The following is a 27,481-nucleotide window of genomic DNA, read 5'->3' as shown; positions in this document are numbered from 1 at the left end:
ATGCATACCAGGATAGGGGTGGGATCCAATCATAATGATGGCGCTGTGTATACCAGGATGGTTTGCTAATCATAAGGATGGGACCATGCGTACCAGGACGGGGAAGGGGTCCTGCATACCAGGATAAGGATGGGGCCATGCATACTAGGACGAGATGGGGGACCCTGCATACCAAGATGGTGATAAGGGGGGCATACATTCCAGGATAAGGATGGGGCCATGCATACTGGGAGGAGGGAGCTATTCATATCAGGGTAGCGGTGAGGGGGCCATGTGTATCAGGATGGGGATGAGGGGGCCATATATACCAGGATAGGGAATATTACAGTACAGAATTGACATTTTTTGCTTCAATTTTTTTCCCCCTAATTTCCTCCTCTAAAACCTAGGCGCGTCTTATGGTCCGATGCATCTTATAGTCCAAAAAATACGATATATATTATATATACACACAGTCTCCAGACCGAAAAATATAAATATATATATAGTTTGAAAAAAAATAAAAGTTTAAAAAAATTACATATGAAAAAAATAAACTTGTTTTATATAATATATATATATATATATATATATATATATATATATAGAATTTATTGTTTCACATTTTTCCTATTATATTTGTTTGTCATTTTTTAAACCCTTTTTTCAATTTCTAGGTTTTTTTTCATAAAAAAATAATTGTTCTTTATTTTTTTTATTTTCATTATATAATTTTCTCTATTGTTTTCTATATATAAGAATTTTCACAGGATAACAGCAAATAAAAAAAATATAAAAAATCTGTTATGGCCGCGTCCAATCTACAAGGCAGAAAATTAATTAATCCCTTCGGATGACGCGTAAAGAAAATAAGAAAATGTAAAATGTCAGAATTGTCGGTTTTCGCTCGCTGCTTCACTGAAAATATACAAATCGTACCATGTTCCTCAAAATGGTTAACTAAAAAAAATAACCCAGCGCCCTCGTACGCCAGTGGGTGGAAAAATGAAAAAAAAAAAAAAATGATGGTTTAAGGGGAAGAAAACATGAAAGAGTAAAAACTGTCACAGACACTCCAGGGAGCTCCATCATACATGACACTATGGCAACAGGTCACTGACTGGAATACAAGATGGCGCCCAGAGGCAAAAGCTGAGGCGCCGCCACCAGAGGGCGCTGGAGGGGACACCGTTACCTGAACCGTTAGGGCCGATTATACAATTGAACCTTTTGAAGGGCCCTATGATCCGCCGGCCCCGCCATGACTTAAAGTCCTCCAGTACGAGGAGGTGGAGGAAGCCCATGGCTGCCAGACCTTCCCGCCAAAGCGCCGCTGACAACGGTGACGTCACGCGTCTTCTTCATCCACAGCGCGCATGCGTCGCCACAGCTACCGGAAGTACCCAACTCCTAGCAACCGAGTTCTTGGTTTCCAAGGAGACGTGATGCTGCTGAGTGAGAGAAGGGAAAAAGGCGACATGTTCGAGCAGGACCGGGCAGAGGCCGCCGTGCTGCAGAGGAGGAGGCATGCCGAGCAGCAGAGGCAGAGCCGGGTGTTTGACACCAGAGCCAGGACCATTGGGGTGAGGAAGAACCCCCTCTAATCTGCAAAGCTTTGTTTACGGCAGCGCTGCAAAATGAGTCAGGATCCTGGAAAAGCTGGATGGCTACGTGTCCACAGACTTCAGCAGCCTAGGTCGTATATCTACGTCCCCCCAAATGACGAGACGCTGTGGACCAGACCCTCCATGTGTACAGACCCCAGAGCGCCGCCCTTTCCTGTGTGCAGACCCTCCATATTTACACCTCCCCTTTAAGCAGACCCCAGTCCAGACCCCAGGCTCCTGTATTCAGACCCAACCCCTCCTGTTTACAGATCCAAGACCACCGCCCCTGCAGACCAGACCCCTTCCCTTTAATATATACCTCCTCCCGATAATTAACAGACCCCCATATTTATAAACTTTCCCTTTTTACAGATCCAAGTACCAGACCCCCTCCTTTATACAGAGCCCAGACCACCACCCCTTCCTGTTTACAGAACTCCCATATTTAGAGACCCCTCATGGTGATAGACACCATCTGTTTACAGACCCCATACCAGCCCCCTCCTTCATACATACCCATAAGTGCCCCCTCCTTCATATAGACCCCATACCAGCCCCCTCCTTCATACATACCCATAAGTGCCCCCTCCTTCATATAGACCCCATACCAGCCCCCTCCTTCATACATACCCATAAGTGCCCCCTCCTTCATATAGACCCTATAAGAGCCCCCTCCTTCATATAGACCCCATACCAGCCCCCTCCTTCATATAGACCCTATAAGAGCCCCCTCCTTCATATAGACCCTATAAGAGCCCCCTCCTTCATATAGACCCCATACCAGCCCCCTCCTTCATATAGACCCTATAAGAGCCCCCTCCTTCATATAGACCCTATAAGAGCCCCCTTCTTCATATAGACCCCATACCAGCCCCCTCCTTCATATAGACCCTATAAGAGCCCCCTTCTTCATATAGACCCCATACCAGCCCCCTCCTTCATACATACCCATAAGTGCCCCCTCCTTCATATAGACCCTATAAGAGCCCCCTCCTTCATATAGACCCCATACCAGCCCCCTCCTTCATATAGACCCTATAAGAGCCCCCTTCTTCATATAGACCCCATACCAGCCCCCTCCTTCATACAGACCCCATAACAGCCCCCTCCTTCATATAGACCCTATAAGAGCCCCCTCCTTCATATAGACCCCATACTAGCCCCCTCCTTCATATAGACCCCATACCAGCCCCCTCCTTCATACATACCCATAAGTGCCCCCTCCTTCATATAGACCCCATACCAGCCCCCTCCTTCATACATACCCATAAGTGCCCCCTCCTTCATATAGACCCTATTATTATTATTATTATTATACATTTTTATAGCGCCATTTATTCCATGGCGCTTTACATGTGAATACGGGGCAAATATAGACAAATACATTAAACATGAGCAGATAACAAGGCACACGAGTACATAAGGAGGGAGGACCCTGCCCGCGAGGGCTCACAGTCTGCAGGGGGTGGGTGAGGATACACTAGGAGAGGGAAGAGCTGGCTGTGCGGCTGTTCAGTAGGTTGAGGATCACTGCAGGCTGTAGGCTTGTCGGAAGAGATGAGTCTTCAGGTTCTTTTTGAAGGTTTCTATGGTAGGCGCAAGTCTGATGTGTTGGGGTAGAGAGTTCCAGAGTATGGGGGAAGCACGGGAGAAGTCTTGGATGCGGTTATGGGAAGAAGAGATGAGAGGGGAGTAGAGAAGGAGGTCTTGGGAGGATCGGAGGTCGCGTGTAGGTAGGTACCGGGAGACCATGTCACAGATGTATGGAGGAGACAGGTTGTGGATGGCTTTGTATGTCAGTGTGAGGGTTTTGTACTGGAGTCTCTGGGCGATAGGAAGCCAGTGAAGGGCTTGACATAGGGGAGAGGCTGGGGAATAGCGGGGGGACAGGTGGATTAGTCGGGCAGCAGAGTGTAGGATGGATTGGAGTGGTGCCAGAGTGCTAGAGGGGAGTCCAGAGAGTAGGAGGTTGCAGTAGTCGAGGCGGGAGATGATAAGGGCATGCACTAGCGTTTTTGCAGTGTTGCGGTCAAGGAAAGCACGGATCCGGGAAATATTTTTGAGTTTGAGACGACAGGAGGAGGCAAGGGCTTGGATATGTGGCTTGAAAGAGAGGGCAGAGTCGAGGATCACCCCGAGGCACCGGGCGTGTGGGACTGGGGAAAGTGAGCAGCCATTGACATTGATGGATAGGTCTGGTGGAGGGGTAGAGTGAGATGGGGGAAAGATGATGAATTCTGTTTTGTCCATGTTCAGTTGTAGAAAGCGAGCAGAAAAGAAGGCTGAAATGGCAGACAGACAGTGCGGGATTTTGGTAAGCAAGGAGGAGAGGTCAGGTCCGGAGAGGTAGATCTGCGTGTCGTCAGCGTAGAGATGGTACTGCATACCGTGGGATTCTATGAGCTGTCCCAGGCCGAAAGTGTAGATGGAGAAGAGTAGGGGTCCTAGAACAGAGCCTTGAGGAACACCAACTGACAAGGGGCGAAGTGAGGAGGTGGTGTGGGGGAGGGAGACACTGAATGTTCGGTCTGTCAGATATGACGAGATCCAGGAAAGGGCCAAGTCTGTGATGCCAAGGGATGAGAGGATTTGTAGCAAAAGGGAGTGGTCTACAGTGTCAAAGGCAGAAGACAAGTCCAGGAGAAGGAGGACAGAGTAGTGTCGCTTGCTCCTGGCAGTTAGTAGGTCATTGGTGACTTTAGTTAGGGCAGTTTCAGTTGAGTGATGGGAACGGAAGCCTGATTGTAACCGATCAAAGAGGGAGCAGGAGGAGAAGTGGGAGGACAGTTCAAGATGGACGTGTTGCTCCAGCAATTTGGAGGCATAAGGGAGAAGAGATATTGGGCGATAGCTAGACACAGAGGATGGGTCGAGGGAGGGCTTTTTGAGGATGGGTGTGATCTTGGCATGCTTGAAGGATGAGGGAAAGACACCTGTTGTGAGTGAGAGGTTGAAGAGGTGCGTTAGGGTTGGGATGAAGACCGTGGAAAGGTTAGGGATGAGGTGGGATGGGAGCGGGTCAAGCGTGCAGGTGGTGAGGTGTGATCTTGACAGGAGGGTGGAGAGCCCCCTCCTTCATATAGACCCCATACCAGCCCCCTCCTTCATATAGACCCTATAAGAGCCCCCTCCTTCATATAGACCCTATAAGAGCCCCCTCCTTCATATAGACCCTATAAGAGCCCCCTCCTTCATATAGACCTCATACCAGCCCCCTCCTTCATATAGACCCTATAAGAGCCCCCTCCTTCATATAGACCCTATAAGAGCCCCCTCCTTCATATAGACCCTATAAGAGCCCCCTCCTTCATATAGACCCCATACCAGCCCCCTCCTTCATATAGACCCCATACCAGCCCCCTCCTTCATATAGACCCCATAACAGCCCCCTCCTTCATATAGACCCCATAACAGCCCCCTCCTTCATATAGACCCTATAAGAGCCCCCTCCTTCATACAGACCCCATACCAGCCCCCTCCTTCATATAGACCCTATAAGAGCCCCCTCCTTCATATAGACCCTATAAGAGCCCCCTCCTTCATATAGACCCTATAAGAGCCCCCTCCTTCATACAGACCCCATAACAGCCCCCTCCTTCATATAGACCCTATAAGAGCCCCCTCCTTCATATAGACTCCATACCAGCCCCCTCCTTCATATAGACCCCATACCAGCCCCCTCCTTCATATAGACCCCATACCAGCCCCCTCCTTCATATAGACCCCATAACAGCCCCCTCCTTCATATAGACCCCATAACAGCCCCCTCCTTCATATAGACCCTATAAGAGCCCCCTCCTTCATATAGACCCCATACCAGCCCCCTCCTTCATATAGACCCTATAAGAGCCCCCTCCTTCATATAGACCCCATACCAGCCCCCTCCTTCATATAGACCCCATACCAGCCCCCTCCTTCATATAGACTCCATACCAGACCCCTCCTTCATATAGACCCCATACCAGCCCCCTCCTTCATATAGACCCCATACCAGCCCCCTCCTTCATATAGACCCCATAACAGCCCCCTCCTTCATATAGACCCTATAAGAGCCCCCTCCTTCATATAGACCCCATACCAGCCCCCTCCTTCATATAGACCCTATAAGAGCCCCCTCCTTCATACATACCCATAAGAGCCCCTTCCTTCATACATACCCATAAGAGCCCCCTCCTTCATATAGACCCTATAAGGGCCCCCTCCTTCGTATAGACCCCATACCAGCCCCCTCCTTCATACATACCCATAAGAGCCACCTCCTTCATATAGACCCCATACCAGCCCCCTCCTTTATACAGACCCATACCAACCCCCCTCCTTCATACAGACCCCATACCAGCCCCCTCCTTCATAAAGACCCAATACCAGCCCCCTCCTTCATATAAACTCCATACCAGACTCCTTCCTTCATGCAGACCCCATACCAGCCCCCTCCTTCATGCAGATCCAATACCAGCCCCTTCCTTCATACAGACCCCATAAAAGCCTCCCTCCTTCATACAGACCCCATACTAGCCCCCTCCTTCATACAGACCTCATACCAGCCTCTGCCTTCATACAGACCTCATACCAGCCTCCGCCTTCATACAGACCTCATACCAGCCTCCGCCTTCATACAGACCCCATACCAGCCTCCGCCTTCATACAGACCCCATACCAGCCCCCTCCTTCATACAGACCCCATAAAAGCCTCCCTCCTTCATACAGACCCCATACTAGCCCCCTCCTTCATACAGACCTCATACCAGCCTCTGCCTTCATACAGACCCCATACCAGCCCCTTCCTTCATACAGACCCCATAAAAGCCTCCCTCCTTCATACAGACCCCATACTAGCCCCCTCCTTCATACAGACCTCATACCAGCCTCTGCCTTCATACAGACCTCATACCAGCCTCCGCCTTCATACAGACCCCATACCAGCCCCCTCCTTCATATAAACTCCATACCAGACTCCTTCGTTCATGCAGACCCCATACCAGCCCCCTCCTTCATACAGACCCCAGGCCATTCCCCCACCCCTACTTACAGACTTCAGCCCTGGCATACGGCTATTACTACCCTCTCCCCATCCGTGTACCTCTCTCTTCATTCCCAGATCCCTTCCTGGCACCGCTCTTGAGATTTTCGGGGAGTCTGTGAGACCTGCGCCCTTTCTGGAAGTCTCCCACACTTTCCGGGGTTCTGGGTAAACACGTTGGCGGCTGCTGCTGTATTGTCATATTGTCATAGACCACATAGTTGCCACCCGAGACCCTGGGATCCCCCGAAAGGTCTAATAATACCTCTGTGTGTGCGACGCTGCGACCACAATATGCAGACGGCGGCATTCGCTCAGTAATCCGCGGCTCTCTAGTTGTTGGCGAATCTACAACTCCCATCCAGCTATTAGGGTATGCTGAGAGTTGTAGTTTCCTAAAAGCTTGAAAGTTGCAGGCCGCTTTATTTTGTCATAATCAGTAGAGGGCGCCAGAAATCTGTATGATGCGGATCCACAGGATGTCACATGTTTTTTAACTTTTTGGGCTAGAAGTCGCCCGTGTCCGTGTTACCGTGGGAGAAATCCTGACGTAAGGTGTTATATTCATGAAATATCGCTGCTTTTATTTTCCCAGGTGGATTCGGAGGCCTTGGACTCTCAAGTGCACGACAAAAAGATCCAGAAAGAGATTGAAAATAAGCGGCAGGAGGCGTTCGGTACGTGAAGAGTTTCACCACCTGATCTACACGTTGACGTTTCGCCGGACCTGGTGCATCAGGTGGACCAGATCCCTGAGGTTCCACCTCCTACCTGATGGCATCTGTGGTTCTTCTTCTGATTAGCCGGCCTGGTGCATCATCATCGCTGCGGTGGGACGTCATGGCCAGGACGGCTAATCAGAAGAAGAGCTGCGGATGCCATCAGCGGACGATCGCTGCTTCAAGTCCCCTAAGGGGACTATTAAATAAAGTAAAACGTGGGAAAAATTAAAAAAAAAAATTAAAAGTTCAAATCGTTGTCCTTTTGCCTGTTGAAAATAAAACAATAAAAAAAATACACATATTTGTTATCGCCGCATTCAGAAAAGTCCAGTCTGTCGAAATATAAAATAAAGTAATCCGATCGGTAAAGGGTGTAACGAAAAAAAAAATAAAAACTCCAGAATTACCTTTTTTTTGGCAGTTGCAACATTACAATAAAACATCGTATCTACCCCAAAATGGTATCAATAAAAACGTCAGCACGGTGCGCAAAAAAATAAGCCCTCACCCAACCCCAGATCACGAAAGATGGAGACGCTACCGGACTCGGAAAATGGCGACAAGAACAAAAAAAATTTTCAAACAAATTTCGGAATTTTGTTCTCACCACTTAAATAAAAAAATAACCTAGACATGTTTGGTGTCTATGAACTCGCAATGACCTGGAGAATCATAATGACAGGTCAGATTTATCATTTAGTGAACATGGTAAATAAAATACCCAAAAAACAGTTGTGGAATTGGACTCTTTTTGCAAATTCACCGCACTTATAGTTGTTTAGTACATTATATGGTAAAATCAATGGTGTCATTCAAAAGTACCACTCGTCCCGCATAAAACAATCCCGCATATGGCCATATTAATGGAAATATTAAAAAAAAGTTGTGGCTCTGGGAAAAGGAGGAGTTAAAAACGGAAAATGGCCTGAGGTGAAGGGGTTAATAAAGTATGTTGCAACAAGTACAATATGAGGGGTTTAATGAAAACGGTTTAAAATAAAAGAGTCCGTATCTATCACAAGGGAAGTCGGGGAAACTGCCATAAGTATGGGGGGGATGGACTTCGATTATGGGGTGGAGTGACGAGACCCGTTGGCCCACGGTGGTGCGCGATGGGAGCTTTCGACATTCACGTCCTTTCCCTTTAATTTCCAGATGCACAGATGGTGCAAAACGACCAAACTCTCCGCTTACTGGACCAGCGGCAAAAGGACGACATCCGGAACCTGAACGCGGCCATCAACGAGTTCAGACTCCAGTACCAGAAGAAGGAAGACCGACGAGAATACGACCTGTACGACCCACTGGCCTTAAAGAAAGATCTGCCCCCGCGAGTGTCTGATGACGACCCCCGCTGCGGTGTATCCGGGGTCCAGCGGCTGATGGGAGAGGATCTGACGGAGAAGATCCGGAAAAAAGAACAGCAAAAGCAGCTCCGAGAATGGTCCCTCCAGCAGCAGCACGTGTGGGCCAAAGCCTTGGAGGACCAGAGGTTTGCAGGTGAGAAGAAGACAGGCTGGGGGTTGGGGGGGAACATTGCCTATTCACAGTTCTCATGGGTGGGATGTGTTTGGGTGCCCCCCCTCTGCACTGTACCCCTTATAGGATTATTCCGCATCCCTAATTTTCACCTCCCCCCATAGAAAGCCTCTACGACAAAACGAGACTGGAACTTGACAAGAAGGCGACGGAGTTGCAGAAGATGGAAGAACAAGTGAAGCGAGAGATGTGCATCTTCACCAAAGAGTTCAACAGAGCTCAGGTAAGGCGCCGGCGGGGGGCTCTGCGGCCAATATTGGTCTATGTGGGCATACCGGGGCTAGTGATTGACACTGGGGGGCTATCGTTGGTATAGGGATGCATGGGGTGGTACACATTCATGCCCCCCACAAAGCGTCTTCTCCTGGGTCCACAGTGGTTAACGTTTCCCGGCATGCAGTGCACCCTCCCTCTATATCCAGCGCCTCCAGCTCATCGTAAAGCTTAAGTGTTTCCGCATGCTCATTACCGACTCGCAGAGCTCTAACCGAAGATCCGAGACTTCCACGGAAACATTCCCGGCTAATTACCGGCCCTTCATCCTCCCCGCTAACGATCGGAGATCTTCCACTTAGGGCCGCTGCGGAGAGTTTACTCCATCGTTGAGTCAAGAAATCGACGTCTCGTAGACACAAGCGAATCATCTGATGACTTTGAAGTCGGCGATTACGGAGAAAGAATCATATCTTAACTCATCTAAAGTACAAAAATACTTCACAAGTGGCAGAATTCCATGCATCACCCCGTATTGTGTACACAGCCTCTCTGCAGAGCTATGATCAGACTACAGACGATCAGTCATTACCTGTTCCCTCCATCCCCGGCATCCTGGTGACGGGCGTCACATTAAAAATCTCTTACCATTTTGTGTATACAGCTACAGAGCAGTTTGATGTTTCTAGTCCTTAGATTGATAGATTAGATGGCAGCACCCTTGTCCAGCTGCCGGGTCAGTTGTCCGTGGCCAATGAACATAAGCCCTGAAGGCCTCGTCCTACTTGCCGGTATCTCCCAACTATTTTGAGTGGTAGATCTGGTGCGACAACAACAAAGCTAGTAATCAGAAAAGGCACCATGGATGCCGGCAGATAGGGAGCAGTTCACAGGTTTTGTTATACACATGTCTATTTTCTTTGTGTGTATTGGAACAGCGCAAAAAAAAAAGATAAATTGGACATAATTTTACACTAAACCCCGAAAATGACTCAGCACCTTTCCAAACTTGTGAGTAAACAACTTTGTTTCAAGCATGTGATGCTTGTTCAAACTCGCCTATAGCAAGTAACAAGTGAGGGCAATATGAAAATCACACCTGAAACTAGATAAAAAGGAGAGAAGTTGACTCAATCTTTGCATTGTGTGTCTGTGTGTGCCACACTAAGCATGGAGAACAGAAAGAGGAGAAGAGAACTGTCTGAGGACTTGAGAACCAAAACTTTTGAACAGTATCAACAGTCTCAGGTTACAAGTCCATCTCCAGAGATCTTGATGTTCCGTTATCCACGGTGCCCAATATAATCAAGAAGTTTACAACCCATGGCACTATAGCTAATCTCCCTGGATATGGACGGCAGAGAAAAATTGATGAAAGGTTGCAACGCAGGATAGTCCGGATGGTGAATAAGCAGCCCCATTCAAGGTCTAAAGAAATTCAATCTGTCCTGCAGTCTCAGGGTGCATCAGTGTCAGCGTGAACTATCCGTCCACATTTGAAAGAAATGAAACGCTATGGCAAAAGACCCAGCAGCGCCCCGCTGCTGATACAGAGACATAAAAAAGCTACACCGCAGTTTGCCAAAATGCACGTGAGTAAGCCAAAGTCCATCTTGTGGACATATGAGACCAAGAAAGATCTTTTTGGTAAAGTGCGTCATTCTACTGTTTACTTTGTAGGCCTCATTCCGTTTTCAGTAAAGAACACAGTACCTACAGTCAAATATGGTGGAGGTTCATAGATGTTCTGGGTTCATTTTGCTGCCTCTGGCACGGGGTGGCTTGACTGTGTGCAAGGTATGATGAAATCTGAAGATTAGCAAAGGATTGTAGGTCTCAATGTAGTGCGCAGTGTTAGAAAGCTGAATTTGCGTCCTAGGTCATGGGTGTTCTATCAGGTGAATGACCCCCAAACATACTTTAATAAGACCCTAGAAACAAAGTTCTGGAGAGTTTTCAAGTGGCAACAATGCGTCTGGATCTAAATCCCATTGATCACCTGTGGAGAGATCTTAAAATTGCTGTTGGGAGAAGGCGCCTTCACATATAAGAGATGTCTAAAATTCTTTTTGTGTCTTATATATATATATACCATGTTACAATGTACGTTCGTGCAGTACATACATCATTATTTATGGATTCTTTCACGTTATTCAGGCTGAAGAGTCTTTAGAAAGAAAAAAGCTACAGAAACAACTAGAAGAAGAAGAGAACTCGGCGGAGATCTCCAACAGTACTGGTGGGGACCTTCTCTCGGAGGACCCCGCGCAGGCTACCAGCGCCTTTGGCCCTCACCGCGTGGCTACCGATCGCTGGAAGGGAATGAGCCCCGAGCAGCTGAAGGACGTGACCGGTGTCCAGCAGCTGCAGATCCAGGAGAAGATGGTACGGAGGTGTGCGGGGGGCTACGCTGGGGGCAATCAGGGGGGGGTCCTAATAATGGAATCCCTCCACAGAGACTAAAGGAGGAAGAGCGGCAGAGAGAAGCGGAGTGGGACAGGAGGAGGGTGCAGGAGGCCCGGGCCATGGTTCTCCTGGAACGGCAGCAAAAACGGCAAGAGCGAGAACTCCGCAAGGAACAGGATCACATCAACCTGCAGCTGGTCCAGGCACATAAAGCCCAGTGAGTAGCGCCACAACACAATGAAGGTGCATATTTTTCCCAAAATAGTGTCACAGGTGAATGGAGATGAGCTGCAGTACCAGATACAGCCTATAGAGGGACATGGCACAAATGTTTTGTTTTTTAATAACATCCCCTTTAAATTTTAAAGGGGGGGGTTAAACCAGGCCGGCTGTTATAACCAAACATAGTCCTATTTGGCCTAGGTTGAAGCAATTTGACGTAAAGGCTGGATTAAAAAAAAAATGTCTAATACATTTTCTGTATACAGCCCTTATACAGACCTATGTGTTTCCATGGTGACACATTTCAAACAAACTCTACCAGAAGGCTGTTAACAAAACGTTGGGGGGTAAAAAATGGAAAGAAGTTTCCTTTACTGGGAATTACTACATAGGGTTCGATTATTAGTCTTGGGGGGGGGGGACACATAAATCACTGCGGGTCCAGCTTGAAAATCTCCAAGTGATCAGCTGCAATCAGCAGAAAAGCTCTGGATTTTCCTGCAGCGGCCACTACAGGGCAAAGGTGGTATTACATAATCGGATGGATGGGTCGCTCTTCGTTAGCACCCCTCCTTCTCTAGGACAACCCCTTTAATAATTAGATTTTGATCTTGATCTCTTATGACCCTCATCGCTCTCATTTCCAGGAAGAACTACATAGACCAAGATGTTTTTTCCAACACTCCGACAGATGAATATTTTGATCAGTTCAACACCACCAGCCGATGAAAATGGAGATTGAAAGCAGCGTAACAGATCTCTCTTTACATTCTTTTAACCCTTTCTTTCTCATTGTTCCAATGCATCTGAGCAACTTTGTAAGTAATCGTAATGAAAAAAATCCCCTGTCGTTTCGTGTATGCAGCTCCTGTGCATTCCCATGCCACAACAACTAGCAGCCACGCTCACTGTCTTTCTTCCTTAAAGGGAAAGTTACAAGTTTGGAAACCATCCCGTACCTGTAGGATAGAGGTCTCGCCGCCGGGGTCCTTACCGATCCCCAGAAAATGGGGGGAAGGAGGGCTTTTTGTGGTCGATCATTTGCGCTTCTGCGCTCTACTTTCTTATTGACTAGAGCGGGAGGTGGGCTCCATTCTTGGATCCGCGCAGTCAGACCCCCAGCAATTTGGAAATTACCCCCCCCCCCCATCCTCTTAAAATGTTTTCTAACATACATTAGTAAAAAAATAATATGGCTGCAGGATCAGACTACGCAGGGTTTGTTCTGTAGTCTGTTACCACGGAGACGTATTACCCTGCATAGGAGCTGTGGACACAGATCAATAGGAGATTTTAATTAGGATTATGAAAAACTGTCCTTAGTTTTTTTTTGGGGGGGGGGATTTTATTCTAAATAACAATACCTTGATTTGCAGTGGAGGGGTCTAGTGAGCTACTGGCTTCTCTTTGAGAATCTTAAAGGTGTCGTCTCATTAGCTTAAATGGGTAAAATTGCAAAACATGCAGCGTTACAAATCTCCGGATATATATATATTAATTCTATAGTTTACTGCTTGTTGCTTTAGTTACCGACCACCTCTGCCGTCTATCAGCAGTGACTAGTCACCTAGGCACAAAGCACAGTTTAAGCTGAAGCGCACTGTTAGTGCCCAATCCCTGCCAGCTTCAGTCCCCCTGTCCTCCTCCATTGGAGTGCACGCGTTTCGGCACGTCTGCGTCAACCAATCAGGAGCACATCCTCCTCCCTTGACAATGGGTTCTTTCTTAGGACTCTCAATCACTGTGAATCTAATGCCCTGAAGATGCCTCCATGTCAGTGTAATAGCCACTGATTTCTATAGCCATGTAATACTTCAAGCCGCCTGCGGGAGTGCTGTAGGGAAATCGGAACCTTTTTTTTTTTGTCCAGTCTGTAATACATTAATAAAAGTATAAAATATGTAAAAATATATACTGTATGATAAATAATATAAAAATCTGTGTTTTGTAACCCCACACTTTATGGTTTGGAGACGACTCGGGTTGTTTTTGTGTCTTGGGGTTGCGGTTTCTGATCAGGATCCCACTGACTTTTTATAAGTCATCTCCGGGTCTGCGGCCAGATATCAGCGGGGTCTCATCAGCCGACGTCGGAGTTCTACTAAGGAAGCTTTGATCCTTTTACATGCAGACCGAGATCACAAACATTTTTACTGTCGGAATCTAGGTCACTCGGCTCGTAAGTAAATATCTTTTATCCTGTTAAGACAAACAGATTTCTTTTAACTCTTTCTACTAAGGTTTATTAAGTGAACACTCCGAATAAAACCGTTTGGTCCTATTATTCAATGCGGGACACTTGGGGGCGGAGCTCTTCACAGGGCTTCTCTCATTGGTGTTCCATGCCCCGCCCCTTCTGGTCCTGCACTGATACATTATATTCATTTTTCCCTGTTATCGGGAACCTGTCACTTTGAACGTGTAGTCCGATCTGTGGGCGGCGTGAGAAGAATGATGCGCAGGTTTAAGGGAAAAGATTCAGTATTTCACATTTTTATTCTCTGCTCTGTTGGAGTCCAGTGGGCGGTCCTTCTCTCTGATTAGGACCGCCCACTGGACTCATAATAAGAATACATTTAAAATAGGTCTGCCTGTTCAATCAGACAGGTTTCCTTTTTTTTTACTAAATACACCACCAAAAATATCCGGATAGGTGCTGACTAGCCAGCAATCACCTATTCTATGTTGAAAAATGCAGTGTAAAGCATGGCGTAAGGAAACTGTCAGCAGCCTGAGACCCTGACAACATGAAAAAAATTAGCCAGCAGTTCAGTTTTGACTCACACAGACTCCAACAGACAATGTATATAGACCAGAGTCACATATAACTCATGTACAGGGTCCTTCTCTTTTGGGGTTAACTGATAACACATTGGTCTGCATGGGAGCTGTGTATAGAAAACGGCAGGGGACTTTTCATTATACAGAAACACATAGGTCTACATTTGAGCTGTAAGCACAAAATGGTAAGGGAATTTTTCATTACACACCGACACATACAGAGGGGGAAAAAAGTATTTAGTCAGCCACCAATTGTGCAAGTTCTCCCACTTATAAAGATGAGAGGCCTGTAATTGACATCATAGGTAGAACACAACTATGAGAGGCAAAATGAGAAAACAAATCCAGAAAGTCACCTTGTCTGATTTGGTAAGATTTATTTTGCAAATAATGGTGGAAAATAAGTATTTGGTCACCTAAAAACATGCAAGATTTCTGGCTCTCACAGACCTGTAACTTCTTCTTTGAGAGGCTCCTCTGTCCTCCACTCATTACCTGTAGTAATGGCACCTGTTTAAACTTGTTATCAGTATAAAAAGACACCTGTGCACACCCTCAAACAGTCTGACTCCAAACTCCACTATGGTGAAGACCAAAGAGCTGTCAAAGGACACCAGAAACAAAATTGTAGCCCTGCACCAGGCTGGGAAGACTGAATCTGCAATAGCCAACCAGCTTGGAGTGAAGAAATCAACTGTGGGGGCAATAATTAGAAAATGGAAGACATACAAGACCACTGATAATCTCCCTCCCTCCATCTGGGGCTCCACGCAAGATCCTACCTCGTGGGGTCAAAATGACCATAAGAAGAGTGAGCAAAAATCCCAGAACCACACGGGGGGGGGGGGACCTAGTGAATGACCTACATAGAGCTGGGACCACCGTAACAAAGGCTGCCATCAGTAACACACTACGCCGCCAGGGACTCATCCTACAGTGCCAGACGTGTCCCCCTGCTTCAGCCAGTACATGTCCGGGCCCTTCTGAAGTTTGCTAGAGAGCACTTGGATTATCCAGAAGAGTATTGGGAGAATGTCCTATGGTCTGATGAAACCAAAGTAGAACTGTTTGGTAGAAACAAAACTCGTCGTGTTTGGATGAGACAGAATGCTGAGCTGCATCCAAAAAACACCATACCTACTGTGAAGCATGGGGGTGGCAACATCATGCTCTGGGGCTGTTTCTCTGCAAAGGGACCAGAATGACTGATCCGTGTACATGAAAGAATGAATGGGGCCATGTATCATGAGATTTTGAGTGCAAACCTCCTTCCATCAGCAACGGCATTGAAGATGAAACGTGGATTGGTCTTTCAGCATGATAATGATCCCAAGCACACGGCTAGGGCAACGAAGGATGGCTTCGTAAGAAGGATATAAAGGTCCTGGACTAGCCAGTCCCCAGATCTCAGCCCCATAGAGAACCTTTGGAGGGAGTTGAAAGTCCGTGTTTCCCAGCGACAGGCCCAAAACATCACTGCTGTAGAAATCGGCATGGAGGAATGGGCCAACATACCAACAACAGTGTGTGGCAACCTTGTGAAGACTTACAGAAAACGTCTGACCTCCGTCATTGCAACAAAGGATATAGAACAAAATATTCAGATGAACTTTTATTAATGACCAAATACTTATTTTCCACCATAATTTGCCAAATAAATCTTCCTAAATCAGACAAGGTAATTTTTCTGGATTTGTTTTCTCATTTTGTCTCTCATAGTTGTGGTCTGCCTATGATGTCAATTACAGGCCTCTCATCTTTATAAGTGGGAGAACAATTGGTGGCTGACTAAATACTTTTTTTCCCCACTGTAGGTCTGTATTGGAGCTGTATACCCAAAACGGTAGGAGATTTTTTATTTTATGGGGACACATTGGTCTGTGTTGGAGCTGTGTACACAAAACGGTGGGGTATTTTTTTTTTATGAACGTATTATCTGAGCTGCACTGACATCTGCCATTCATTTTCATATATCCCCCTAGTAAAACCCACAACTCATAAAATACCAAGACAACGACATAAGGACAAAAGTTAACGATATTCCAGGAAAGATAAAATCATAGAAACGAAGCAACTAAACCTATAAAGTTCTCTGTCGGAAAATTGGCTTTTTTTTTTTTTTTTTCAAAAATTTTGGAAATTGCTGATTTTTACTCCTATAAATGGAGATACCATAACTGGGGCCATGACGTCGGTCCGTCTCCGGCCCAGAAAAGTGTTCTCATTCTTGGCAAAGTGTAGAGGTTACAAGCTTTCCGGATGTCACCACCGACGTACAAGAAGCGCCAGATCCTCACTATCAATCTGCTTTACAATGTGCAGGAAGAGAGCGGACGAAGAGAAGCAGAAGCACGGGATGGGGGATTACGGGTTAGAAAATCAATAGAAAGTTACCTTTAAGGAGGACCAGTCACTTGTCATAACTGTAATTGTTTAACCTGGCGTAAATGCCGCCGTTCTCCTGAATCCGGCGATGTCTTTCTTTTCTTCCTGCGCCTCTCCGTTCCTGAGATATGGCCCCTTCTGTTACATAAATAAATCTGGTCTTTTTTAGCCAAGTGGGTGTTGCCCCATTAACTGTTCTTTGTGGGCGTGCTCTTTAGAACCACGCCCATTTGTAAGCAAGACAAGATTTCTATACAGAAAAGAGAGGACCATATCTCAGGAACGGAGAGGCGCAGGAAGAAAAGAAAAACATTGCCGGATTCAGGAGAACAGCGGCATTTACACCAGGTAGAAAGTGACACATTTAGGTCAAGTGAGAGATCCTCTGTAATCTTTTGCTGTTTCGACCCAACATGCTACAATGTGTTAGTGCTGATTCCAACCTGGCATCTTGGGGACTTTGTTGTCCTCTCATTTCCTGCCGCGATGTGTCGTGCTAGGGGTCATTATAATCTGGCAGCCATAGCGGTCCTGTCTCCAAATTCTCAGCTTGCATGTTTTTTTACTCTCTTGCCAACTTCAACAACATCTTGTCTTATTGCACAAGTCATTTTATTATGTAACCGCAGATCATTAATAAAACACTTAAGAATTAAGAAACTTCTTCTGGTTTCTTGACTTAACCCGTGTCGAATTTCTGGATCCTACGTAGATGTGAAATTCATTGTTGTCTTAGTTCTACGGCCAGACAGAATGACCATGAAACTATATCCCCAGACAAGTCACTCCGCTCTCCGCAGCCTTGCTAGCACCGAGGGTTCGGAAGGTCTGTGATTATTTATTACATCCCTTCTTCTTGGAACTTGCTCATGCCAGAGGAGGACAGTACTCAGGATTTTATCATTTCTCAGTCCTTCCCTTAAATGGTAGTACAATCAAACTTAAGAAACTTTGTAATCTATCTTCTTTCTCCACTTATGAGCCACTTCTTATTTCTGAACTAAAATCTGTCCTCAAAACAAGAGAGACTGCCATCTCACTGTGGTATCAGATTAAAGCTGCCAATGAAATTCTATGGAGAAGTGAAGGTGGTGAAGGAGGGAAATGGGATAGACAGGTTTTTTTGGAAAAGGTTTATCGTTTCCCAGATCTGGATTCACAGTTACACTTCTCAGTGCTGATGTGTAATGCTCTCCATGCTGCTGCTGCTGCTTTTTTTTTTTTTTAAGAGTGTATCTCGATCAAGAGCTGGATACACATCTACACTGCTGTATAATGTCATCCATACTGCTGCAGCTTTTTAGAAAGGATGTATCTCATCCCAGAGCCAGATTCACAGCTACACTGCCCAGGGCTGCTGTATAATGTCCTCCATTCCTCCATGCTGCTGCTTTTTAGAAAGGGTGTATCACATTCCAGAGCTAGATTCAAAGCTACTTTAGAGAGTGCTGCAATATGTTGTCCTCCATGCTGCTGCTTTTCTGAAAGGTTTTATCTCATCCCAGAGCTGAATTCACAGCTACACTGCTCAGTGCTGCTGTATAATGTCCTCCATGCTGCTGTTTTTTTAGAAAGGGTTTACCTCATCCCAGAGCTGGATTCACAGCTACTAGTCAGTGCTACTGTATAGTGTCTTCCATTCTGCTGATATTTTTAAAACTGTTTCTTTCATCCCAGAGCTGGATTCACAGCTATTCTGCTCAGTGCTGCTGTATAATGCCCTCCATGCTGCTGCTGCTTTTGAACATGTTCTATTTCGAGACTGAATTATAGGAATTGTTCATGTCTGTGTGTGTGCGGTCATAGCAGCTAGTTTCCACCCACCAGCTTGGCGAAAACTGAAAATTAGAGACAGCATGCAGAAGAGAAGCTAATGAAGGATGCACAATGGCCATAGATTTAATCTGATCTAGCCAAACTAATATATACCCCTGCATTAAAAGACATATCTAGAGGCAGGCCTTAATCCTTGTGTCCTACTGTGATGGCACAGCATTTTATTTTAATTAACCAGTTGTCTATTTTCAGCAAGCCAGGAGAAATAGACTGTTATCTATATGTTAATTTTTGAATTTATGTGTTTCTTTTTGGTTGATCAATAAAACAGACTTTTGTTCTTATAAGCCTGTAATATTGACTTGTAAGTTGACATTTGATGTAACATATTGTGCTGTTATCCTGGATGACTAGAGATGCAGAATAATTGAACAGTGATGTTTGCTGATATGTTGATTACAAATTGTCCAGGCCAGCCAGTTTGACATGCAAAACAAAGGAGGAAAAACTTTATCAAATTGATTACAAATCAAATAATGTGAGTTGATCTTGTCACCATTCTTCCCCTTAACATGTGAATGCTGGCTTGAAGGACAGTTGTTAACTATCAAAAGAGGTTATATGCCTCTGTAACAACAGACAGATATTTATCCCAGACATCCAAAGAAGAGACTCTCTACAGAACAGCGTTCAAGACATCATGGCTCCATCATGAGGGACACAGGATACCAGCTTAGGGGACCACAGCCCCGACAGAATACAGATCTTCTCCATTGACCATCGTTGAACCATAGATACATTTGGGGTAGTCAGGATTTGGAACCCCTTGGTATCTGAGCTCCATAGATACGTTTGTGAAAGCCAGAAATAGGACACACCGGTCACCTGGCTCCATGGACATGTTCGGAGAAGCCAGATTGTGACCCTTCGGACAACTGGCCTTGTACCTCAATGGACTGTCAGCTTCCTAATGTACCAAGCTGCCTAAGCAGGTGGGTTAGTCAGCCCTGGAAGGTGTGAAGTCACAGCTGCTCTTATCCCGGCCAGTCAGAGGAAGGGTGAGACTCTGTAATTTGCACCATCTTGGGTATTTTGCTGGGACTGTTTTATTTACTTGTGCTGTGGTTCGATAAAGTATTGCCACACTGTTTTACCCTGACCCTGTGTTGTCTGAGTAGTATTACGCCCACAGTAAAAGGATAGCGGGCGTTCGGTGGGATGATCCCTGGTCCATGCGGTTTCGGCAAGCAGACTAGGGCACCCGCTGACCCCCTGTGTCTCCACACTTAGAGAAGAGGTGTGGAGGCTGCTGCTGCAGCCAGTTGTCTAACAGCCATACGCAGGACAGTGAGAAGGAGAGAAGAGACATGTCTGATCTATTGAGACAGTAATCTGTTCTAGCATAAGAAATATAGTCCCTCTGCATTAAAAGGGATTTCTAGATGGAAAAAAAAGTATTTTTTGTGTGATTAATGCAAAATTCTTGACACTTACTAACATACTATAATTAAAAAAGCAACACCAATCTCAAAATTTGAGCAACAGCACTTGCAGCTTCTTTTCAACACAGTAGAGAGCTTCCTCCCATCTCTGTGACTTGTAAGAAAAAGCTAGCTGATTGGTTCATTTTAATAGCTAAGCCAGCCCCTCTCTTTGTGTACGCCTGTAATATTGACTTGTAAGTTGACATTTGATGTAAGATATTGTGTTGTTATCCTGGATAACTAGAGATGCAGGATAATTGCTGATATGTTGATTACACATTGTTCAGGTCAGCCAGTTTGCTAACTTGCAAAACAGAGGAGGAAAAACTACGCAAATAGATTAAATAATCAAATAATGTCAGTTGATCTCGTCACCATTCTTTTGGTTTAACTGAAATGAACACGAAAACGCTCACCTGTGATGAGCACAAGGCAAAAGTGAAGCTGCCTTTGGCTAGGTGATAACTTTTAATTTTGTGGAAAAATCTTATAGGGGTAATTTTTTGTAGCCGGACAACGCCTTTAACTGCCTTTTGTAGGAGATTTGGAACTACAGTACAGACCAAAAGTTTGGACACACCGTCTCATTTAAAGATTTTTCTGTATTTTCATGACTATGAAAATTGTACATTTACACTGAAGGCATCAAAACTATGAATTAACACATGTGGAATTATATACTTAACAAAAAAGTGTGAAACAACTGACATTATGTCTTCTATTCTAGGTTCTTCAAAGTAGCCACCTTTTGCTTTGATGACTGCTTTGCACACTCTTGGCATTCTCTTGATGAGCTTCAAGAGGTAGTCGCCGGGAATGGTTTTCACTAAACAGGTGTGCCCTGTCAGGTTTAATAAGTGGGATTTCTTGCCTTATAAATGGTGTTGGGACCATCAGTTGTAGTGAGCAGAAGTCTGGTGGATACACAGCTGATAGTCCTAATGCATAGACTGTTAGAATTTGTATTATGGCAAGAAAAAAGCAGCTAAGTAAAGAAAAACGAGTGGCCATCATTACTTTAAGAAATGAAGGTCAGTCAGTCCGAAAAATTGGGAAAACTTTGAAAGTGTCCCCAAGTGCATTGGCAACAACCATCAAGCGCTACAAAGAAACTGGCTCACATGAGGACCGCCCCAGGAAAGGAAGACCAAGAGTCACCCCTGCTTCTGAGGATAAGTTTATCCGAGTCACCAGCCTCAGAAATCGCAGGTTAACAGCAGCTCAGATTAGAGACCATGTCAATGCCACAGAGTTCTAGCAGCAGACACATCTCTACAACAACTGTTAAGAGGAGACTTTGTGCAGCAGGCCTTCATGGTAAAATAGCTGCTAGGAAACCACTGCTAAGGACAGGCAACAAGCAGAAGAGACTTGTTTGGGCTAAAGAACACAAGGAATGGACATTAGACCAGTGGAAATCTGTGCTTTGGTCTGATGAGTTCAAATTTGAGGTCTTTGGTTCCAACCACTGTGTCTTTGTGGGACGCAGAAAAGGTGAACGGATGGACTCTACATGCCTGGTTCCCACCGTGAAGCATGGAGGAGGAGGTGTGATGGTGTGGGGGGGCTTTGCTGGTGACAATGTTGGGGATTTATTCAAACTTGAAGGCATACTGAACCAGCATGGCTACCACAGCATCTCGCAGCGGCATGCTATTCCATCCGGTTTGCGTTTAGTTGGACCATCATTTATTTTTCAACAGGACAATGACCCCAAACACACCTCCAGGCTGTGTAAGGGCTATTTGACCAAGAAGGAGAGTAATGGGGGGCTACGCCAGATGACCTGGCCTCCACAGTCACCAGACCTGAACCCAATCCAGATGGTTCGGGGTGAGCTGGACCGCAGAGTGAAGGCAAAAGGGCCAACAAGCGCTAAGCATCTCTGGGAACTCCTTCAAGATTGTTGGAAGACCATTCCCTGTGACTACCTCCTGAAGCTCATCAAGAGAATGCCAAGAGTGTGCAAAGCAGTCATCAAAGCAAAAGGTGGCTACTTTGAAGAACCTAGAATATAAGACATAATTTCAGTTGTTTCACACTTTTTTGTTAAGTATATAATTCCACATGTGTTAATTCATAGTGTTGATGCCTTCAGTGTGAATGTACAATTTTCATAGTCATGAAAATACAGAAAAATCTTTTAATGAGAAGGTGTGTCCAAACTTTTGGTCTGTACTGAATGTATATAGAAAGCTTGTATAAGGCTGTTCTCATTGAAACCACTGACAATGATTTTGGTGTTTTTCTACATCTTATCTGCCATACAATAGTTTCTGGTTGTGTCATTTCATTGAGCGTTTCAAGCTGGGATTACGGATTACACAATTTCTGGAAGTGACTCTTCCATCTGATTAGTCCTTGGCTCATGAAGGATGTAAACAGAGGCTAGACTGGATTGTTCTGAGCCAAGGAAAGGTCTCGAAGAATAAAAAAAAATCACAGACTGATCCAAATTATCAGCAAATACAAATGAACTGTTCTAAACTTTCTTTTCACACCACAGCCGGTGCAGGGGAACATAATTTGACAAAATAAAAGACATCGGCTTACAGGAACATCTTCATCTTTAACGTGGTGCCGAGTAACCCCAGTTTTGTCCAATTTCTCTGTTATTCCTATTAGAAATATATGAATAAATTGACATCTGGGTGTTACCATTCTCCTTGTAAAAGGGGCGTGTCTCTATAGGATGCACTGATTGGACTGTGCACACAGCTCCATCCAATCTGTCACTGTGGGGGTGTGGCAATGTCTTTATATTCTTATCGTTTTTGCTAAATAAATGACTCCCTTTAACATCCAGAATTGTTTGCTGTAAGGTCCTCATGGGTGTTTTATGCCAGGGCCCGGCTATCATTTAAATCCTAGATCACACTTGCCAACTCTGAGGCAAGACTGTCTGGGAGATGACAAAAAACCTCTTCCACTCTCCTCTGACCCTTTTCCATGTCTTTGCACACCACCTTTCACTCCCCCACTGAGCCTCTTCCATGCCCCTTTTAGTTTCTGTCATGCCTTTTATGAGCCTCTTCCATGCTCTCACTGAGTCTATACCACACCTCCATTGAGCCTATTTCACGCCCCTTCTGAGTTTCTTCCACGCCCTCACTGAGCCTCTTCCATGCCCCTTTTAGTCTCTGTCATGTCTTTTATGAGCCCCTTCCATGCTCTCACTGAGTCTATACCACACCCCTATTGAGCTTAATCCCCTATCCATGCCCCCACTTCGCATCTTCCATGCCCCCACTGAACCTATTCCACACCCTCTCTGAGTATCTTCAATGCCTCTCTGAGCATCTTTCACACCCTCTCTGAGCCTCTTCCATGCCCCTTATTATTCTCTTCCCATCACGCGTGTCATGATCAAGACCGGGTTTTGAGTCTTGTCTTCCCTTTTCCTGGTCTGATCATGTCAGGGGTTAACTTTTCTCAGCTTCAGTCTGGTCTCAGGTTTGCTATTTATCTCCGCAGCATCCTGCAGGCGGTGTCAGTTATAGCTTCTGCCTACGGCATGAGTAGCCTAAGGAATGAGGAATTCCTAACTGTTCCCGTGTCTGTTCATTCCCCCATTCCGACTCCGTGTTTTCCCTTCGTGTTTGGACTCTCTGGTACTTGACTCGGCTTTGACTCTGACCTGACTCTTTCTTTTGCTCCTGGTACTTCTGCTTCCATCTGGTATTGACCCTCTGGCGCCTCTCTGACTCTGAGTTGATTTTCCCCCTTTTTACGACGTTACTCTCCAGGTTTTGACGCGGCTTGTTTGACTTCCCTGTTGCCACCTGGTGGTGGCCTCGCTGCAGCGCTGCAGGTCTGCTCTGGCAAGGGTTGCAGTCTTCCCTCCACTCTACTGCCATCTAGTGGAGCGTGCATCTACCTGCATAGCTGCGGCGTGACAACGCGGACACTGTTTGGAGTCACCTGGCAGCTCCAAGGCAACCGCAAACAGGCTTCAGTGCAAACTACTCTGATTCCAAGAGCACACAGGTTGCCCTGGCCTTCACCCTTAAACCCCTATACAGGGATCTGGACTTACACAAGGGTCCCTGAGAAAGGGCCACAGAGTCAGCTACTGGTTGGTGATGCAAGCTGACAAGAAGGATATTCAGGCCGCCGGGTCAGATCCATGAGGTAATGTCAGGTACAGAAACGTAAGACATACCCCCTATGAGCCTGTATCACATCCCCCTCTGAGCTTGTTTCATGCCCCCTCTGGGCCATTTTCTTGCCTTTTATTAGACTCTTCCATGCTAATGCTGAGCCTATTTCATGCTCCTTCTGAGATCTTCCACACTCTGATCCTTTTCTATGGCCATTCAGAGATCTTCCATATCCCCACTGAATCACTTCCAGACCCCATGAGAATCTCTTCATCGCCCCCACTGAGCCTATTCCATGTGCCCTCTAACCTTTTTCCATGCCCCATTTGAGCTTTTTCCACAACCTCTCTGAGCCTCCTCCGCAGGAGAATCCTTTTGAAAGTTTTGCTTTCCAAGAGTCTTTGAGAAGATCCAGCATAGAAAAAGATTTGCCGAGTCTTGGATGTCTCCTCTTTTTCTAGGACCCTCTCAAAAATCCTTGAAGAGTTGGCAAGTATGCCCTTGGCCCATCTACTAGTCCGCTTGTGGGTCAATACAACCTTAAAGCCCATAAAAAATAAACTCAATTACTGGAGTCGGTGGTGTACACTGGGAAATTAATGACATATCGACATTTACAGTGGATATAAAAAGTCTACACATCTTTGTCATGTAAAAAAAAAATCATTTAAGAATCATTTAAGAGCCTTTTCCACCTTTAATGTCACCCATAATCTTTACAAATCAATTGATAAATTAAAATAATTTTGATGGGAAAATAAAAGTAACAAAACTAAAATACTGTGGTTGCATAAGTGTGAACACCCTCTTATAATTGGGGATGCGGTTGTGTTTATTATTAGCCAATCACATTTAACCTCATGTTACATAGTAGTCAGTACATAGCTGCCATCATTTACAGTGATTCTAATTAACCTCGTATAAAGATTTACTGTTCTAGGAGGATTTTCCTGACATTTTCTTAGCTGCATTTTACAGCAAAAGCCATGGTCTGTAAACAGCTTACAACACAGCAAAGGGATCTCATTCTTGCAATTTGTCAAATAGGAGAAAGGTACAGAAAAATTTCCAGGGCATTAGATATACCATGAAACACTGAAGATGGTCATGAAGAATTGTCTTCTATTTGGCACAAGAGTGATATTACTTATAACTGGATATCCCTCAAAAATTAGTGAAAAGACAAGAAGAAAGATGGTCCGTGAGGCTGCATAGAGACCAACAGTAACATTAAAGGAGCTGCAGGAATTTCTGACAAGTCTTGGTTGTTTACTGCATGTGACAACAATCTCCCATATTCCTCATTTTTCTGGCCTGTAGGGTAGGGTGGCAAGATGGAAGCCTATTCTTGTAAAGCTCGACTATGTTTGGCCAAAACCTACATCAACTCTGTGAAAAGCATGTGGAGAAACATGGTATGGTTTGAACAATGTTGAACTTTTTGGCCGTAATTCCAAAAGGTATGTTTGGCATAAAGCCTACAACAAGCATCACCAACAGAACACAATACACACAGTGAAGCATGGTGGAAGCAGCATTATGCTTTGGAGCTGTTTTTCGGCAGCTGGAGCTAGAGCTTTAGTAAATGTGGAGGGAATTCGGAACAGTCCCAAATATCTGTGAGGCTGCACAGAGGCCAACAGTAACATTAAGGGAGCTGCTGGAATTTCTGACAAGTCTTGGTTGTTTACTGCATGTGACAACAATCTCCCATATTCCTCATTTTTCTGGCCTGTAGGGTAGGGTGGCAAGACGGAAGCTTACTCTTGTAAAGCTCGACTATGTTTTGCCAAAACCTACATCAACTCTGCCAAAAGCATGTGGAGAAACATGGTATGGTTTGAACAATGTTGAACTTTTTGTCAGTAATTCCAAAAAGTATGTTTAATGTAAAGCCAACACCGATTATCACCAAAAGAACACTATACCCACAGTGAAGCATGGTGGAAGCAGCATTATACTTTGGAGCTGATTTTCGCCAACTGGAACTAGAGCTTTAGTGAATGTGGAGGGAATTCGGAACAGTTCCAAATATCGGTCAATTTTGCAACAAAAGCCTCTGCTGAAAAACTGAACATGAAGAGGAGTTTCACCTTTCAGCATGACAACGACTTCCAAATCAACAAAAAAAAAATCATCAGAAGAATACCAAAGTTTTGGAATGGTCCAGCCCGAGCTCAGCACTGGATCTCCTACCAAAAAGGAATTAGTGTGCAGATTTATGCAACCACATAATTTTACTTCTTTATTTTTCTTTTTCCATCTGAAAATATTTTAGCTTATCTTTCAATGGATTTGTTCAGATTATGGGCGACGTTAAAGTTTTGAAATGATTCTTCTTGGTAGGATTTTATTACATGACAAATATAACCCGGGGGAGACATTTTATCTCCACAATTCCCTCCAGATTAGATCCGTGAAGTCTGAAATCCTTTGCCTTACAATAAGTGGCCTCACAGTCTGGTTTCGTCATTTAAGTGTTACCAGACGTCCGCCTCGTATCTGCGGATCAAGCTGCTGCCAGATTGTGCAATGCGGAGAACCGCGGAGAAGGCTGTCATGGACCCTAGCATTTCCCCACGTTGTATATTTGTATTCAGCTTCATGCCTGCATTCATTTTGTTGACTGTGGTATAAGCAGAGGGAAGAAGAATTTCATTAAACTAATACAAAAATGTTTAAAAAAATTTTGCCAAAATTTTACAGTATCAGTCGTATAATTACTTGAAAAATTTATACGCCACATTTACGATGTTTTCTTCAATGGACAACATTTTAAAGATTTTTTTCCATTTCTTCAATTCCAAGGTAAATAGTGTCCTGGTATAAAGTTTAGTACTGTATGGGCTTTATGAAGTGCCAGTGTGTGGGACTTAGAGACTTGGCAGCCAAGTCATCACTTCTGAGCGCTGTCGTGTCACCTAAGGCAGAGTGAATCTGATCTGGGGGGTGTCGTGCTGCTGGGGATATGCCATAAACTATCATATAATCCTAAGACAAGTTTACTGTCCCTTAAACGGTGTCCATGTGATGGGTTATAGCCAGGAGGGCACTAACCAAGCCACTTTGTCTTGGCCAGGATTATGGGAGCAAACTCGTGCATTGTCCCACCTAGAAGAAAGCCTGGCACTGGTTAAAGGACAACTCCACACAATCATACAAATACAGTAATAATAGGAGGAATACTTAAAACATCCCTCTCCTATCACAAAAAGAACCTGTCGAAAAGCTTGGTCTTACTGCCCTC

General features: G+C 45.2%; 2 protein-coding genes across 5 annotated transcripts in view; one reads left to right on the top strand and one right to left on the bottom strand.

Moving 5' to 3' along the window:
* Window positions 1-1,306, bottom strand: part of SMC1B (structural maintenance of chromosomes 1B) — a 34,982-nt gene extending 33,676 nt beyond the window's left edge. For all 3 annotated transcript variants that reach the window (XM_069763313.1, XM_069763314.1, XM_069763315.1), the window contains exon 1: window positions 1,175-1,306. In XM_069763313.1, the coding sequence (XP_069619414.1) occupies window positions 1,175-1,283 (109 nt within the window). In that variant the 5' untranslated portion in view covers window positions 1,284-1,306. The remainder of the gene's footprint in view (window positions 1-1,174) is intronic.
* Window positions 1,307-1,334: 28 nt separating this feature from the next.
* RIBC2 (RIB43A domain with coiled-coils 2) lies at window positions 1,335-17,150 on the top strand. Of its 2 annotated transcripts, XR_011320653.1 has the most exons (8): window positions 1,335-1,562; window positions 7,202-7,283; window positions 8,484-8,828; window positions 8,972-9,090; window positions 11,238-11,465; window positions 11,537-11,703; window positions 12,356-12,526; window positions 16,472-17,150. XR_011320653.1 is itself a non-coding variant. In XM_069763316.1 (7 exons), exons 1-7 carry the CDS (start codon window positions 1,356-1,358, stop codon window positions 12,435-12,437), a joined length of 1,230 nt encoding a protein of 409 aa, XP_069619417.1. In that variant the 5' UTR covers window positions 1,351-1,355; the 3' UTR covers window positions 12,438-13,664. The 2 variants fall into 2 exon arrangements, 1 of the variants encoding a protein (XP_069619417.1); XM_069763316.1 differs by lacking the exon at window positions 16,472-17,150 and having other exon boundaries at window positions 1,351-1,562; window positions 12,356-13,664.
* The last annotated feature ends 10,331 nt before the right edge of the window (window positions 17,151-27,481 follow it).

This window comes from Ranitomeya imitator, chromosome 4, assembly GCF_032444005.1.
Source record: "Ranitomeya imitator isolate aRanImi1 chromosome 4, aRanImi1.pri, whole genome shotgun sequence".
NCBI lineage: Eukaryota > Metazoa > Chordata > Amphibia > Anura > Dendrobatidae > Ranitomeya > Ranitomeya imitator.
This window is presented reverse-complemented; position numbering and strand designations above follow the sequence as displayed.

What these genes read in the sequence shown, in the direction of transcription:
- RIBC2 (XM_069763316.1), top strand. Translation starts at nt 1,356, where the DNA reads ATGCGTCGCCACAGCTACCGGAAGTACCCAACTCCTAGCAACCGAGTT. An exon ending in CCAGAGCCAGGACCATTGGG is followed by an intron (nt 1,563 to 7,201) that starts GTGAGGAAGAAC and finishes TTATTTTCCCAG; the next exon opens with GTGGATTCGGAGGCCTTGGA. An exon ending in GTCCAGGCACATAAAGCCCA is followed by an intron (nt 11,704 to 12,355) that starts GTGAGTAGCGCC and finishes TCTCATTTCCAG; the next exon opens with GAAGAACTACATAGACCAAG.